Source organism: Centruroides sculpturatus, unplaced genomic scaffold (genome assembly GCF_000671375.1).
Source record: "Centruroides sculpturatus isolate CEXI.00-Female unplaced genomic scaffold, Cexi_2.0 scaffold362, whole genome shotgun sequence".
NCBI lineage: Eukaryota > Metazoa > Arthropoda > Arachnida > Scorpiones > Buthidae > Centruroides > Centruroides sculpturatus.
The window spans coordinates 15763-34416 of NW_019384664.1; the positions used below are offsets into that span (position 1 = coordinate 15763).

The 18654-nt window shown below is 27.0% G+C and overlaps 1 protein-coding gene across 1 annotated transcript in view; it reads right to left on the bottom strand.

Annotated features, from left to right (window-relative positions):
- The window catches only part of LOC111626612 (CLIP-associating protein 1-like), a 156998-nt gene that overhangs the window by 6771 nt on the left and 131573 nt on the right, over positions 1–18654 (bottom strand). Inside the window, exons 23-27 of the mRNA XM_023370048.1 lie at positions 16473–16635; positions 3294–3452; positions 3136–3213; positions 2988–3058; positions 2584–2697 (exon numbers count right to left, since the gene is read on the bottom strand). Coding sequence (XP_023225816.1) covers positions 2584–2697; positions 2988–3058; positions 3136–3213; positions 3294–3452; positions 16473–16635 — 585 coding nt within the window. The remainder of the gene's footprint in view (positions 1–2583; positions 2698–2987; positions 3059–3135; positions 3214–3293; positions 3453–16472; positions 16636–18654) is intronic.

Consider the following 18654-nt stretch of genomic DNA (forward strand, 5'->3'; position numbering starts at 1 on the left):
ACAATTGATGCGTTTGAGCCAAGCATTGAAGGAAAAACGGCCGCTATATGAGCAGAGACACGACAAAGTGATTTTGCAACATGACAATGCTCGGCCACATGTTGCACAACCGGTGAAAACGTACTTGGAAACGCTTAAATGGGAAGTCCTACCCCACCCGCCATATTCACCAGACATCGCCCCTTCCGATTATCACTTGTTCCGATCGATGTCACGTGGCCTGGCTGAGCAGCACTTTCGTTCTTATGAAGATGCCAAAAAATGGGTTGATTCTTGGATAGCCTCAAAAAACGTGTTGTTTTTCCGACATGGAATTCAAATGCTGCTAGAATGATAGGAGAAAGTAGTGGCTAGCGACAGACAATACTTTCAGTGACGTGTTTATTACGACTTTTTTAAAATAAAGTGTTAATTTTCACAAAAAAAACAGCGAGAACTTATTCAAGGTCCTTATATGTTAACTTGTACAATAACTTGTACAACTTAATATTATATCTAATGTTAATGATCTTATAATTTAAAAGTAAGATAAAAACAAAAGTTATTAGACAATTGTGTGGAGAATCTTGTAGACAAAGCACCAGGGATAAGAAAGTATACAATAGATTTTGTTAAACCATCATGGTGTGGAATGCAATATGGGACAAACCAAAAAGTACACATACTGAGAAAGTACCTTGGCAGTCATTTTGTTTACAACACAGAAAGAAAAGATTAGCAAAAAGTACATGAAATAAATACATTAGTATAATGTATTCTGATGGAATCTTAACCAAAAAGGAGGAGGAAAAAAGCAAAGAAAGAAATAAAAACAAGAGTAAATAACAAAATGTAAGTTTAGCAAATATTTCTACTTAGGAGATAAAACATCCAATCCCAATAACAGAACCATTAATGTATTTTTACTTTAATTAAACAGACACTGCCTTCTGAGAACAATGGACAATAATTTTCTTTTTCCCATTCTCAAAAACATCTGTTAAGTGAACAGTACAATCGATAACATTTTTCTCATAAATATCATTTTAAAAACTGTTATGTTTATCTATGGTACTATCATTCTATAGAATTTCTTTGTGATGTTAAATTTGATCAGTTTTTAAAAAAATTGGAAAAAAGTTTTTTTTTTAAATCAAACATATTCATTTTCAAGACACATTCACATATTTATACACAACACACATTTACAATGATACATTTTTTTCAAACATTAAATCTATTTTTGCATTCTGTATACGAAAACCTTTTTGATCTTTCCTTAACTCATTCATATTTTGCAGCTTGAAATTCAGCATCCAATGAAAACTGTTAAACTTATATTATCATTTTTAACTTTTGGAACAACCAGAAGTCTGGACTGTAATAAAAATGAAGAATTATCTATAATTTCAGATTTTTTTTGAAGCATCTTTGCTGTTTGGAAAAAATGGATTAAATATTTAGAACAATGCATCCTTGTAACTGGCAATCATGTTGAATAATAAATATATACAGGTAACACCCGTATAACATGGGAGTTACATTCCAAAAAATTGCCATGTTATGCGAATCTGTGTTATATGAAACAAAGAACTAGTGCGAAAAGTGGAGTTAGGTTCCAAAAATTAGAAAACATGCTGTTAAATCCTTATTTAAATCTGATTTATGATTCATTTTTTTCATAGGTAAAATACTTCTTTATTATTTAAGTAAATATTTTATCAGAGGATTATTCATTCTATATGATGATCTCAGCATGAGCATCATCAACTGGTAACAGTTTGTGGGTGCGTTCGTTAATAGCAGTCACTCTGCAACAGGAGTGCACTGCTGTTTGTAGGCATTTAGGAACAACGGTGAAAGAAAGATGGCAGCGCCAGCACTACCAATATTATCGTGTCGAGGAATCTATAATTCTAAAATGAGCTTTTGGAGGCAAAAGAAGGATCCCAACTGTATAATTTAACCATTAAATGAATTATTTGTTGAAAGAGCATTCAAAGTAGCCACAAAAACAATTAGAATGCTCGCGCGGAGTTATGCAGAGGTATAAAAGAATGCACCCTTTATTACATTTTATGTTGTACAAGGGTTTTACCCAATTCCCGAACCGTGTTAGAGTAAACCCGTGCTTTAAAAGCACCGCGTTATATGGGGGATGTTCCCAATTTTTAAACCGTGTTAGAGTGAATCCGTGCTATAGAAGTGCCTTGTTATATGGGGGTTACCTGTATATGTAATAAATAATTTTTTACTACTTTTTACAAATGGTCATAGTATTCTATCTCCATCAAACTATTTTTGTAAGAACTTATTTATTACCCAACTCTCATAGTATATCATGGATATATATCTTATTCCTTCATTTTGTTAATAAATAAATAAAAACATCTATTCTCTGCCTATTTTTATATTATATTATTCATACTTATTGATTTTGTCTTTCAAATTCTAGTGACAGTTTGCTTGCAAGCACTACTGTACATTCATTAAAATAAACTACAAACATAACAAACAGCTAAAACAAATACTTTTTGTATCATGAACATTATCTGTACCTGATTCATTTAACCAGAAAATATATTAAAATAGATTTTAACTTACATCTATATTTCTACCAAATGCACTAAATGAGCGATCGGAACACACACTTGACGTCTCACTTTCATCTGATTGATCTTCAAAAGCACCATACTTCCTCTGAATTGGAGGGGCAGTCTGTATAAATATCATATATATTAATATGAAACACAGATTTACATATATGAAAATTCATATAAAAATATATCCTTAACATTTACAATATGCAAACATTAAAATAATCAAAGTCAAATATAACTGATTATATTTAAAAATTAATTAAAATATCAATTAACAAATTAGATGAAAAAGTAAATATATGCTAAAATATGTTATATTCCATATAAATATAACATTACATTTTTTAAAAATGTTAAATTTACAATTTATACAAAAATGTTTAGTATAAAAAAAAAAATAATGATAACCAAAATATCAGGAACCGTAGAGTCAATTTCTTTATTTTGTTGAAATGATCTTCTTGCTGTCATAATATCAGCTATAATTATAAGATATTTATAAATGTAAAAAATAGCTTTATATTTAATAAAAAAAAAATAATGTGAAAATTCTTACAGTTAATACCAGTAGTAGAATACCTATCACCAGTACCTGAAAGTAATCTAGAGCGAAAACTTCCTCTTCGCTCTAAACCTATTACAAATAAAAATGACAATTATAACAATTATTATTATTGAAAATAAAATAAATTCTAAATGAAAAAACTAGAATACCACTATAAGAATTTCGAGTTGGACTTGATTCTCTACTGGTACTAGTAACAGCTGGTATTCCAGATTTTCTTCTTGAACGACCAGTGGTGCCAGTATCACCTGCCCCTTGATAAGTAGCATAACTAAGCTTAGAAGAAGGAGATCCTGGTCTACTGCTCGCTATAAAAATTAAAATATTAACTCACTTTACTTCTATTTAATTTTATCTGTATTACTGTAATATTATTTTTTCATACATCCATAACTTGTGATAAAATAAGTTACTACACTATCTACACTGCCATTGAACTAGTAGACATTACACTAGTTCAATGACTTTGCATTGTCACAAACAATTATTATAACTTCTTAAGTTAAATTTAACATTTTGTTTGTTTCAATTGGAATTTTTTATATTTAACCCTTCATTAAGTGTATCAAAATTTTGAACTTAGGTTTTAAAATAAAAGTACTAGCTAGAAATCTGATAGACTCTGATTATTATTATTAGTTTTTGATCAAATAAAATGTCTTTAAATCATTATCAACTGTAAAAAATGTTTTCCAAACAATTTCATATAAAAACTAATGAATGACATTACTAGAAATTTACATTTGTTTGCAAAATAATTAATGCAATAAAAATGTAGTGATATGAAAATTTAACACTATATGTTTATATAGCTTTACAATCCTTCTCATTTTTGCAAATATAAACAAAATTAACATATTTGGAACACACACAATTATTATAGTACATACATCTATACAGTAATACCCCGAACTTACCCGATAGGTGGGACCGAGCGATAACCGCGTAAGCCGAATTCGCGTAAATTGGGGTATAATTTTGCAATTTGTGTAAAATCCAAGTCGGATGTACGTAAGCTAATAAATGTTCTCGTTAATCTTATCTCGTCTTTTGATTCGTTCACGGTTACAAGAAATCACCACAGAGTCTCTCAAGTCTCCATAGATATAACAAATACAGAAATATGTAAGCTGGACTCTGCTGATATATATCTAGAAATATGCTGATCTGCTGATCTAGAAATATGTAATCTGGACATGTAAGCTGAACAATAGTGTGGGGGGAATGAGTAATCGAGAGTTGCGTGGCGCTCAAACAAAAGACGAACCAAAAAGATTTGAAAATCGCGTAACTCCAGGTTTGCGTATGGCAGGGAAGCGTAAGTCGAGGTATTACTGTATTTACTTGTAAAATTTTTATAAGCTAATAGATGTTACACAGTACTTTCAGGACTTATTGTGCATCTTCAACTTCTGTTATTGCTAGCTTATACAGTTTTGTTCCTAATAATACAGTTAATTAATAAAACAAAATAAAAATATAAAATTTTAATATGGTTCTAACAGACCCCTGTAAGATAAAGTACTGTGATACAATACAGTTTGTTATGATAATCCAGACAGCTTCAAAACTATTTATCATTGTAAGGAAGCACTTAAACAAGAATCTGTAGTTTGCTATTTAACTTAAAACAATAAATTAAATTAAAAGTTTAGCTGCTTATTAAATACCATGTATAGAGCAGAAATATAAACATAAATCCTTCAAAAATTACAATCATTTTCAATATTATAGTATCATTAATAATTAACTACATTGTAGCATTATTATTATTCAAGCTCACCTTTCACTTTTATAAATTTTGAATTTTATTTGATATTTGAGTAGTACTATTAAATAGTTTATTTTGCTTATAATGTTATTCTAATGAGCAGATTATTAGTTTGTACACCAAAGATATGAAACTACAAATATAAATATTAGATTATGAAGTCTATAATTTTTCAATTAAAAAGTTTTTACAGAGAAAGACAGTATAAGTGAAATAAAATTCATAAAAAATATCTAGTGATACTTGTATACTGACTTGCAGTATATTAATGATAGTTAATTAATTAATAACAGTATACTAATAGTTGCCTGAATTTTTAAGACAAATGAAAAAAAGCAAATTATATACATATATTATATTAGAAATAAAATATAGTATAATAAATTATAATTTAACATATTATTATAAATAATATGGTAATTTAATAGTTGATGCATCCTAAATTTAGAAATATGTGCAGTGCATGTGCATTAATCAGCAACGCGTTAAAAACTTACCAAGAGAACTTTGAACTTTATATAAAGGAAGAAGTACATCACAAGAAATTGTCTGAAGAAGAGCTGGAAGAAGTTAGTAAAGTAAAGTATGTTTAAAATAATTAGAAGAAGAGGAGAGTAAAGGAAAGGAAATTGATGAGGGTTAATTAATGAAATGTTAAACAACATTTATTTAATTTTATTTCTAATTCATGCAGAAGTAAAAAATCAAATTAAATTAGAGAAATCAAAATTTTTGATTTTAAAAATTACTTTTCATTATTTAAAGCTGGCCAAACATTATGCACTGTTTGTAAAATAAATCACATGATAATGCTATTTCAAACCTGAATTATATCTTAATATTTCTATATAATTATTTTTTCAAATCAGATAACCAAAAAATTCACATAGTTTTGTACAGTTAATATTCAGAAAAATTTTATACAATTCATTGTATAAAACAACAACAATTGTTATTCAAACTTTTTACTAAGTATGGGTACTAACTTGGTATCTAAAAATTCTACTGCATATCTGATCAAATAACAGATTCATCTGTTTTGAACTTCAGTCCCCAGTCAAACAATTATGGAAGTCGGCATAACTGCAGCAAATCCATAAATGCATGCTTCAAAAGCAATCCATACTGGTTAATTGTAATCATCATCTTCATTCAGAACAATGGAAAATCTTATACAGAACATAAGCTACAAAGTGTTTGTTGAGAAATTTTATTCCATCTCCCACACTATTCAGTCAGCTCACCATCTGATTATTACCCTTTCTGACTGCTGGACAATGTATTTAATCAGAAGTTTTGAAATTTAGAGATATTACAAATAAATTTAAACAATCACCAAATGGCAATCCAAATGGACGTTTATAAACGTTGAGACAAGATTACTGAATGTTGGGTGATTATTATACTTTATTATCACTGCCATGCTCAATAATTTATTCTAAGAAATAAAATGTGTACATGGTGTGTGTTTATGCATGCTTTTAAAGAATATTTTACTTTTATGCTTAAAAATCAAGTAACATTTTTTAAATTTTATTTTCAGGTAACATTAAAGGTTTCATTAATTAGAAATAAATACAAAATAATTAGAAATCTGTGAAAGATATGTTAAAAACTTCAATTTATGTTCACAGGAACTAAGATGACATTTTAACATGCTCATCACAGATTTAGATAAGTCAAAATTATATGGCTAAGTAGTGACAGAATTGAAATCAACATATCTGAGCCAGACCAGATACATATCTCAGAGCAGCAGGCATTTTAATTACCTTGATCATCTGATATTTCAAAATCTTTTATACTTAAAATTGATTCAATTAAAATGTTATTTATTATTTATTAATAAAGAAATGTTAATTCATAAGTTATCAAATTAAATATTTTAGAAATTGGCACACACAATGTAATCTTTCCAGAAAAGCAATTTCATATTTTTCATAATGATGTGTTTTATAACACATTTATTAAAAACAATTCAAAAGCATTATATATATTAAAGATTTACTAATCAATGTTTTTTGAGTTTTATAACACATTTCTAATTTATATATATAAAAATTTCAAAAATTAAATGAATATATTTTATATATATAAAACTGTAAAGTTTTAAAAACAAAAAAAAATTATATTTTATGTCACAAAATATACAATTAATCCACTATTACTCAAGGATAAGCACTGCACTCATCTTTCATTTGAAAATGCTTGTAACTTGGGCTTCTTGGATGTTTTATGCCAAATATTTGTCTAGCTTTCTACCCAAGTATCCTCATTAACAAGATACTGGAATCAGAAATAATAGTCATCACTAATGCTTTCAGTTCTGCCTTTGTCTTAGTTATATTAGACAAGTTAGCACAGTGTTAACTTGCAATTAATCTGTGTCCTTTTATTTGCATTTGAAGTTGTACTGTACAATTCCAACTACAAAGTGATATTGTGTATACGTATTATCATAAAATGTATGAAATGTTTCTGAAATGGCTTGATTAAAAAGTCTGAGAAAGAAAATGTAGGCTCCTTTGTCACAGACAATGAGGAGGAGGATCTCTGCATGAAAAACCTAGAAGTGTTGAGAAAGAAACCAGATTCTCCACAGGCAACATCAGTATCAAGAGAAAAGTGTACATATTGCCTCCAAAAAAGAATAGGAAAACAGTATTCAAGAGTGTAAGATATAGCTTACTGCAGTGATCTGCAGATACTGCATAATAATCTGCAAACAATGCAATTTTAAATATCCAGACTAAATAGATTCAGAATGAATAAAAATTATAATTAAATTTAACAATAATTTCAGACATCCTATTTCTTTTTCTAATAGTTGCCTGAATTTTTAAGACAAATGAAAAAAAGCAAATTATATACATATATTATATTAGAAATAAAATATAGTATAATAAATTATAATTTAACATATTATTATAAATAATATGGTAATTTAATAGTTGATGCATCCTAAATTTAGAAATATGTGCAGTGCATGTGCATTAATCAGCAACGCGTTAAAAACTTACCAAGAGAACTTTGAACTTTATATAAAGGAAGAAGTACATCACAAGAAATTGTCTGAAGAAGAGCTGGAAGAAGTTAGTAAAGTAAAGTATGTTTAAAATAATTAGAAGAAGAGGAGAGTAAAGGAAAGGAAATTGATGAGGGTTAATTAATGAAATGTTAAACAACATTTATTTAATTTTATTTCTAATTCATGCAGAAGTAAAAAATCAAATTAAATTAGAGAAATCAAAATTTTTGATTTTAAAAATTACTTTTCATTATTTAAAGCTGGCCAAACATTATGCACTGTTTGTAAAATAAATCACATGATAATGCTATTTCAAACCTGAATTATATCTTAATATTTCTATATAATTATTTTTTCAAATCAGATAACCAAAAAATTCACATAGTTTTGTACAGTTAATATTCAGAAAAATTTTATACAATTCATTGTATAAAACAACAACAATTGTTATTCAAACTTTTTACTAAGTATGGGTACTAACTTGGTATCTAAAAATTCTACTGCATATCTGATCAAATAACAGATTCATCTGTTTTGAACTTCAGTCCCCAGTCAAACAATTATGGAAGTCGGCATAACTGCAGCAAATCCATAAATGCATGCTTCAAAAGCAATCCATANAGTCATTTTGTCATATTCATTTAAGAAAAGAAAATAAAGTTATTTACAGAAAAATAAACCTTATCAGAAGATAAAGATAAGTTATCAAATAACATAATAAATAGAATCATTTGTAATAATCAAAAATGCCTATTACTATAATGTTATTTGAAGAAACTCATTACTGTATTCAATCCCATAAAAATCTGATTAACACCACAATAAAATATTAGAATATATAACAAATGCAATTTGAAATATTTATAAGCATGAAATAATATTTAATATATAAATTCATATAATAACTCCTATGGCTGCTGCAAACTAAGCAAACAATGAATCAAATTCATTTGAACATTGCCCACTTGATGGCCATTGATTACCAGTCATCGACTCAACATCATTCTATGTCATACCCTTCGTTGAAATGTAGGCAGTCTGTTTGACGACTCTTGAATCCAAGAAGTTTGATTTTTTCAAATGATAATCTATGACACTCATACATATTTGAAAGTTTGTGAGAAAGAACATGCACTATAGGCCATAAAAGAAGTGCATGTTTGTGCTTCATGTTTCGGCTATGTCTTCACTATGCTGGGATTACGAAACAGAGCTGTTTGATAAATTTTCATAGAAGTAAGAATATAAATTATCTCATTGAAATTTATAAATCTATCAGGACCCTGATTTCATTTTCATTTATTTATTAAATTTCTGACAAATAGACAACAATGGAAGCAGCTGAAGCTAACTGATGTTTGCTTTGACTGCTACCATTTGCTGATGCAAATCATCATTGTAGATCATCATCATTTTACAAAACAGACTATAGTTTGTAGAGAGATAGATAAAATGTTTATTGGTTCTGTAGAAGTATGTCATGAGTGATATTACAAGTGGCAAATTTGCCCAATTGCCAAAGCAAAACAATCCTGTAACCATAAAAATTGCCTCTAAAGTCACGTTAGAAGCAACAGCATTGCCTAGTTTTCAGCGGTCTTTAGAGATAATGCCCTGCTAAACAAAGACATTTCTTTAAGATTTAAAATATGCAGTGTCAATCTCCTCCATCAATGATGAGTTCAATTTTCTACTTATAATCCACCTCTAACTCTCTGTCTCTTGCCACTCATACCATTTTACAACTCCTAAATCACATTTTTGATTCCATTTTATTCTAAGAAAACTTCACACTTTGCTGCTTTCTATATTTAATATAAGACTAAGGAAATCTACGAAGTTCTATTTTTTTAAATGCAACCAAATCAATTCAACTGTTGCCAAATCAATTCATTCTGCAGGTCCATATATATTGCTGATGGAAGAATGTTTTGTAGACCTTACAATAATTATAATGAAATTTTGTTAATTTTCTGTATTAATGACAAACTTTCATTGAGAATCACATATTTGCAAACCTGTGCTTTATTTATACCTAGTAAATTTAAATCCTTGGCAATTAATGTCCTCAAATATTAAAAACCATAAACTTGTTATAATCTTTTGCCATTTATCTGTATCTCTGGATGTTCATATCTTCCATTTATTATTATTTATTTATAATAAATACAATAAAAAAAAGTTGTGTAAGACATAAGATTTCCTCCCCTCCCCCTAAATAACAATAAACCCCAAGTAATATACATAAAATAAGCTAAAACAGAAAGCACGACAACAACAAACAAATATATAAATGCATAAAAATGAAATGAAATCATTAAAAATTATAAAGAATGTATTTATAAATGTATTTAAGACAAGCAAAATTTTCATGTAGTACATGAAAATTTTGCTGTAGATGTTTAATGTTATTCATGTTAGGAGAAATATGATAAAAATAAGACCTTTGTGAAATGAATAGTTGATAAAAGGAGATATAAATATATGATTAATTGAACAAGTTCTGCTAGAGAACTCTTAAGTGAAGCCAATCCAACTGGATATAACCATTAATTTTTGACAAAGTAGGTGGTCAAAATTATCTCAATGTTTTAAGTGTTTATTAAAATTATGTCTTTCTTGCATTCCTTATTCAATTTTTCTAGCAATTTCTTGATATTTTGATTAATATTTACTATCAAAATTATGCCATCTGCATACATTATATGGCTTATATTAATACCATTCACTTTGATCCGTTCTTCATTGTGTCTCTTACACACTATCTCTGGATATCTTGTATATACTGAAAATGAGAAGAGAAATTGACAGTTCTACATCATTCCTTTTTTCTAGTTGTATTTTATCTGATATACTTTCCCTCTTAACTGCTGCTTTGATGTCATTACAAATTAGATCAAGTATTCAAAGAAACTGACTACTTTTCATATGTTTTCATCAGCATTAACATTTTGATTAGATTTTCTTTATTTATTGAGTTGAACATTTGCTTTTGAAATTAAAAAAAACATAAGTATATAGCATCATGTTCTGTAATATCTGTGGCATTAAAAATAACTTTTTCAATAATATCAACATATTGCAGTAATGAGAACATAAAAGTACTATTATGGCCTTTGAATTCATAATAATATGTAACAGTAATCAGATGAAATTTATCATTGCTTCCATCAGTGGCTAAAACATGTTTTCTGTTATACCAAAGATAAAATATTTTCTTTTATAGATTTTACTAAACAAAAACAAAAGTTGAAGTTTTGATTGTGAAAGATATTGGACCTCAGGCCGATCAATAGAAATCAGGAGCCTCGTGTATTTATGGGAGGCGCTCCTTACCGACGTGCTAAATCCATGCAACACTCCCACACTGGATGTGCCTTCTTTGTGGGTCAATTTATATAACAAATTAAGATATCGTCGCTAGCTCCACATTCATATAAAAAAATTTTTGCACATGCGCATTGGCACCACACGCATATTATTCAAGTTCTCGGTATTTAGTTCCATTTTTAGTTATATTCCAAAGCTGTTTTGCCATTAGAGTAGTTTGAAATCGTTATTCGATAAAAGGATATTAACTGTTTTCATCTGCCTGAAGAAGACAAAAATAGTTTCGTCGAAAGCACTAGTAGTTTATAGCAATACTTGTACATTGTTTAACGTCTGGATGATAATTTTCTCGTTTCTTGCTTTTGAAGTTTTGATTCTTGCAAACAGAATTACTCTATTATACCATAGTTTTCTATAGTCAACAATTGAAAAAAGACAGATTATGCTCCACAAGAATTGACAAATAACGGTTTTCTATGAATTCAGTCATTCTCCTCCATGATAAAAATATTACTTAAACTTTTACTTTTTAATTTTTCATTGGTTTTATGCTTTTTATAGGTTGTATGTATGACAGTGACAGTCTTCACATACTCCATAATCAATGCTAAACTTTGCAAAATGTATGTTTTTTTTTATATATTTTCAGTTTAATGAAAAACGGTCACTCATTGGTGTAACTGTCAAGGAAACATTGTGGGACAAGATTCTTTTTACAAACTTCAACAGTGTGTTCACTGGTATATTTAATTTTTTTTTCATAAGAAATTAAATTGATAGGCAATGATCACTTGCAGGTCACTTGGAAAAACCATAAAATTACAGATTACCAATAATACTCCACGACTGTCTTTAAAAATGCTATGATGCCTTTTGCATCCTTTGAATACAGTATTCAAGCTTTTAAATCCTACTAATTTACTTAATCTTAAACGCACTGTTGAGTTGATATTCTAAAATTTACAAACAAGACAAATGTTAAAACTTGATACTCTTTACTCTTATTCACAAATACAATCATTTGCCATATGTATTGCATTATTTTCCATTTCTGGTGTCATATGACACATGAAATAATGAAAAGTATTCCTTACAATTACAAGCGGAAACATGCTGATTTAAATGGTTAGGATATTGTTACTAGTCTAAAAACAATAATTTAAAATTTAAATTTAGCAACATTTTTTTTTGTTATTGGACAAATATAAATATGAAAACCTAAGTGTTTATAAAAATGCACTGCAGTGAACTAGAAGGACAGGCAGAGTATGTAATAAGCTGGCATCTATAATTTTTGGCAGGAAACTATTCATTGATCAACTTTCCACAATAATTTCAGAAGAATCTGTACTATGTAAAGTCAGGTGAAAATCAGAAATAATTATGGAGAATCCATAATGGCCAGAAACTCTGTGTTAAGTATAAAGCTGAATATCCACTTGAGCAATTTTGGCATGCAATTAGATTTTCAAGCTGAAAGAACTTTATTTTGTAAATCAGATGCAGCTAATCAGCAATGAGTATAAACATGATCGGAAGCTTTAACATCATTTTCTACAAAATGGTTCAGTAAATGGACACTTTAAATGACAAACTAATACATTAAATTCATAATTTTCTGGAAATTTTTGATAAAAATGTGATGGAAAATAAAAAGAGAAAAAATGATAAAAATAATAATAAATCAGCATTTCATTTTATTTTTATCCACAAAGAACAGGTATTTTGCCAGAGGTAGATCTAAAAGTGTACAATGGGAAGGCTAACTCAAAAATGAAAAATATTTAAATTATTATTAAGTACCTTTCATTAACATATGCACACAACAATAATATTGAGACAGGTGCAATAAATCAAATTTTTCATCAAAAATGATTTTCAAAATAACATTTTGAAGTTTCAATGAATAAATTTTATTTATTTTTTGTTATCAATAGAAAGACATGAGCACCAGTAGCTCTCTCTCCTCATACCCACCATTGTATGTTGCTAGGATGACTGCATTTGATTTATTCTCCTTCCTTCCTGCCAGATATCATATGAATAAAGTACAAATTGCATAGTGGTTATCAACTGTGCAAATCATATGGAAGTCATTGATTACATATTGGTTTAGTGTGATGAAATTGTTCATTGGACATCCAGCTTATATTTCCTCTCCCTATAAACATTCACATTGTTTTGACTTAACTCAATTTCTTGAGCTAGTGTTTGAACACTAGCTCAAAAAGGTAAGGTTCATAAGGTTTTTTTTCACACATTCTGCATGAGCAAAGATGTATGTAGTTTTTTAGTTTTATATGTATTCATTATTATTGCATGTATTATAATATTGTAATGTTTGAAGATCAAACAAAATATCACAGCAGAAAATCACAAATATACTTTATTTCAAGGTTGAAAGAAAGCGATAATGATGTCTACTTCCTTCTCACTTTCTCACTTGAAGATGATGATCAAGTCTTTCTTAGAATCTCTAGATGAACTTAGATTTTTAAAGATATATAATGTTATATAAATTTATTAAAAAATTGTTTTGAGGAGAGTGATTACATAAAGAGAAATGAATCTTTATTTTCTGTAATTCTTATCTTGGATTACTCTATTACTTTTTGGATTATAATTCTAGCTAAACAATCTTAATGGAATATTTTAAGTAGTATCAAATATAAGTTTTTCTTCAACATTGTCTCAAAAATTTATTAATCATCATTTTGTACAAATTCAGATCTTCCGTGTCTCGCTTCTAAACAATGATTTATATCCAAAAAAAATTCTTGTAGCTTCATTTTATTCTTAATCATTAGAAATATACTGTATAAACATATAAATTTTTAAACTGCCAGTTACAACTTCCATAATATTACATATATAGTATTGAAATTCAAATTTTACAATTTGTCAATAAAACTTTCCATAAAGGTAACATAGTACCAATGCTTTATGAAGAATATTAGTTTTGAAACATGATATAATGATAAATTTATATCCAGTTTTAAAAATAAAGTTTTCATAAAACTAGAAAAAGTGTGTTCTAATTTGATGATAGAGACAGCTTTTTGAAAAAAATAAAAATAAACTAAACAGTATGAATTAATAAGTTCTTACAAGGCCAATGATCACTTTAAGGATAAATTTGTGTTATTTCAATAACTTCAGAAATTAAACAGTTCTTTAATTAAAAAATTAGGAAAATAAATTAATTTTTACTAAATTGGAATTGTATATTTCACATAAGGAATATTGTAACTTTTCAAATAATTTAGGAATGACAATTTTCTTCTGTTTTATTAAGAATATAACTTAATTTTAAATACCCCCATTCTGCCATTGACAAGTAATGTTTTAGGAGTTTATTATCGTCAAGTTTTTGCAAAAACCTACCTCTGTATATCTTAATTTACAATTAAGATAAAACAGATCGAGAAATGCAGAATAAAAATACAGCAAGGAGATAGTGATTCATTTCAAAATAAAGAAATTCTTCAATTCATAAAGATAAAGAAAAAAAATGAAATTGCTTATTTCTTCTCTTAAAATGTTTATCTATTAGTTTCAAATTTTAAGCTATTGAAGAATATATTTGAAAAAAAAAACTATACATACTGTTATTAATTATATTTAAAAAATTTTAAAATTATTAATATTCCAACTGGATTAACTAGCAAATCTACCTGATGATGATAACATAACAAAATGAATAATAAATTGTTTAAAAAATTTTCAAAACTATATAATTAAAACAAACAGAATTGAAAAAAAATGAAACATTCTACAATTTATGATGATAAATGAAAAAAAAACTTAAGATTAACAATAAAAATAAATAAAAAATTATAAAAGATCAAACTTGCATTTGCAAAATATAGATTATTACAACTTTTCTTTTTAACATTTTATAATATTTTTATTTTACTTTTTTATTTATAAAATTCTGATAATGTCATTCCTCAGAATTCTCCAGTAAACATTAAAAATTAAATCATAAAAGTTCATAATACTGCATGCAGCAATACATAACACACATGTTTTGAAAACTAAAAAATATTTACATTAAACATTATTATATACATTACTATTTTAATTTATAACAATTCTATTTGATTTTACAACTGATACTTTTTATATTTACATATAATAGTTGCAAAAAAATACAGGGAACCTGGTTATCTCGAATTCGTTGAAATGTTTATCTTGAATGGAGTTTTGATATGGTATTTCCATAAATTCTCCAAACTTTTAATTTTAATTTTCTATTAAATAAAATAATTAACATTTATCATTGAAAAAACTAATCAGAAACTTTCTATAAATCACGAGAATGATGTATAGGTAAAAATAAACATTGTGTCATGTGACAGAAAAAGGGTCAGAGGCTTCCAGCTTGTGTGATTCAGATACTCTAACAGCTATTCGAACCTCCTTTTTGTTTTATTTGGTTGCAGATGAATTTCTCCAACTAAATTATGTAATAAATAAATATATTTTTGATAAATTAACTTTAAAAAAATATCACTTTACAATCCTATGTAAAAATTTTAACCTTTGTGGCAAAATTTTAAAAACAACTATTATAGAGTTTTTTCTTTTTTGTGATAAAATACAGCAAACAAGTCGATTCCAGGCACAAAATATTGCAATGAAATATCGTTAATAAACATCTTGGAATGAATGGATCAACAATTAGGGAAATAATTTCTCAGTAGCTTGTTTACCCATTCAGTTAAGCATTTTTGAGTTTCAGAAAAACAGAGAGGTTTACATTGACAACAATTCTACATAATATAAGACCCATGGAATTGTCATATGGATAATTTATTATGGATCACCAAGAAACCAATGCACAAAATCTTGATTTTTAGCTGAACTGTCATAACTTGAAACTTTCTAACTCTAAAATTTTCCCTGACTGATTGAAGTTAACCAGGTTCCAATGTACTCAAATAAAGATATTTTTGTCTACTTTAATATGTAAAATTATTTTCAAATGAAACTTCTATTCTACAAAAAAATTTATATTCATCTAAGATTAAAATAAGCATTTTTATGAAAATTCTAATCAAAATATTTAAATATTATTATCAAAAAATAATTATAAATAATAAATATACCAAAAGTTATATTGGTTATATTATATTATATAAAATATTTTAAAATTATGAATTCTTTAAGTATTAAATATATTAGTTAGTTACTTACGTTGTGACTGTGAAGTGCTCTTTAATTTCATCCTTGCTAATCTTTCTGGAGATGTTACAACACCTCCAGACATTTCAGCACGTTTTGTATTAGGCCTTGCTAAAGAATAAAATTTTAAAAATTTTAATTTTAGGAAAACTTTTATATATATGTAATAATTTTGTAAAATCTTAAATGTTTAATTATCAAATTACTCATAAAACAAAGTATTCTACAATATAATAAAATAATATAATGAAAAAAACTTAAATTTCATACAGGTAAATAATATCATTTTACAAAACAAAAATTAATGAATATAAAGATAAATAACTGTGTAATAAAATATTAATAATAACTGAATTAAATAAAAAGTACTCTTTCTCTTAAGATAAAAATAATATAATAAAGGCCAAGTCACAAATACCCAATATTCATGATAAAATAAATAAATACTTCTAGCAGTTCTAATGCCTTTAACAAAATTATCTATCTATTCTATCTGTTTATGAAAAAACAAATTATAAAGATAGCATTTTAAACAGCCAATATTATTTTCTTCTAGTCATTCAATTTGGCTTTAATAATATTACAATAAATACTTTTTAATACCACAGTTTTCTGCAGATAGCCCATGGAATATCTGTATTTAAAAATCAAACAGAAAGCAGATTCATGTTATGCAAGGATTAAAGTTATCTGCTAACTTTAACTTGCAATTTTGAACTCATCTAACAACTTTTCCACTGTCTAAACTTACTAAATGTATTGATATTTTTAAAACTGAAAAAGCTTTTGCACACTGCAGACACATTCATCTATCATCACAATATTTCCTGAAACTATCAAAGACACACATGTATAATTTGCTTTTAATTCTCTCTTGATCATTTACTGTACATCAATCCATGCTTTAATTAATAATCTTACTCTTCAACTGAAAAATAATAAATTTCCAGTAATTTCTTCTGTCTATATAATAACTCTCAGGAAACTATTCAGAAGTTGTTTTAAAAGTCAACTGCTGAGTTTGTTCTGTTTAAGTTCATTAAAATGAATAAAATGTTCAGAAGCTGAATGATCAAACACTCAAACACATGACATCAAATAATATTGATATTAGAATTGTTCTTTTTTTACTTAATCATGAAAGTTTGACTCTGTTAAATGCTTTCCTGTAATATATGCATGCTATATGTGGATTTCTGTGCTGTGTGTATAACTAAATCTAGTTCTTTGCATCCTATATGGTATCTACAACAGCCTTTTTGTTGTTTGTGAGAATATTGATTGTTCAATATGCTAGTATATTTTATTTGTGAGGCAACCCAACATTTCAAAATTTAAAGGAATATACTAGGAATAAAAGAATTTATTCCAATTTAATAAAGTCAAAATATCTACAGGGAATTCAACTTATGTTATTAAGCCTACTGATGCATTTTGGTTGAAAATTAATAGATTTAGAAGAAAACAAGTTTCAAATATGAAGATAATAGATTTTCATGGTGTTTGTTTTATAAAACATATCCTATCATTCAAACAAAGATGGTCTGAAAATGATGTTTTGGATAAAGAATTCACCATGGATTAATTAGAGTAATTGATTCTCTAAAAAAACTATATTGCATCAGGTCTTGATTTGATTCCAAATAGTTTGTTTAAAGAATTTTTTGGTCTATTTAAAACAGCAGTTGGTTAAATTATTTAAATCATTTTATAAATATTCTATTTTCCACAAAACAGAAATGAAATGAAATTAAATTACAAATGGTTTAAAAAAAAAAAAAATCCTTTAATTACTGATTACCATCCTATAGTCTAGTTGACTACTACTAAAAAGTGTTTTACATCATTATTTGATGAACATTTTAATTCTTCAATTGTAAATAATAATTTTTTTCCAGAATGCAATTTATTTTTTATTTAAATAAAGAGATGGCTATCTTTTTACATCATTAACTATTCAATTAAATTTGAGTAAAAAATGTGTAATTGAATAATTACATGTTTATCAATGTAGACAAGACCTTTAACTGTTCATGTTCCTGCTTTGATGAATCAGTTACATTTAAGAGAAGCAGAAAAATTATTCTTTAATGCAGTATCAATTATATTTGCAGAATATCAATATTTTTATCTCATTTTTATTTATCTAGATATTAAACATTCTAGAAAATTGCCCTAATGAGATTCTATCATT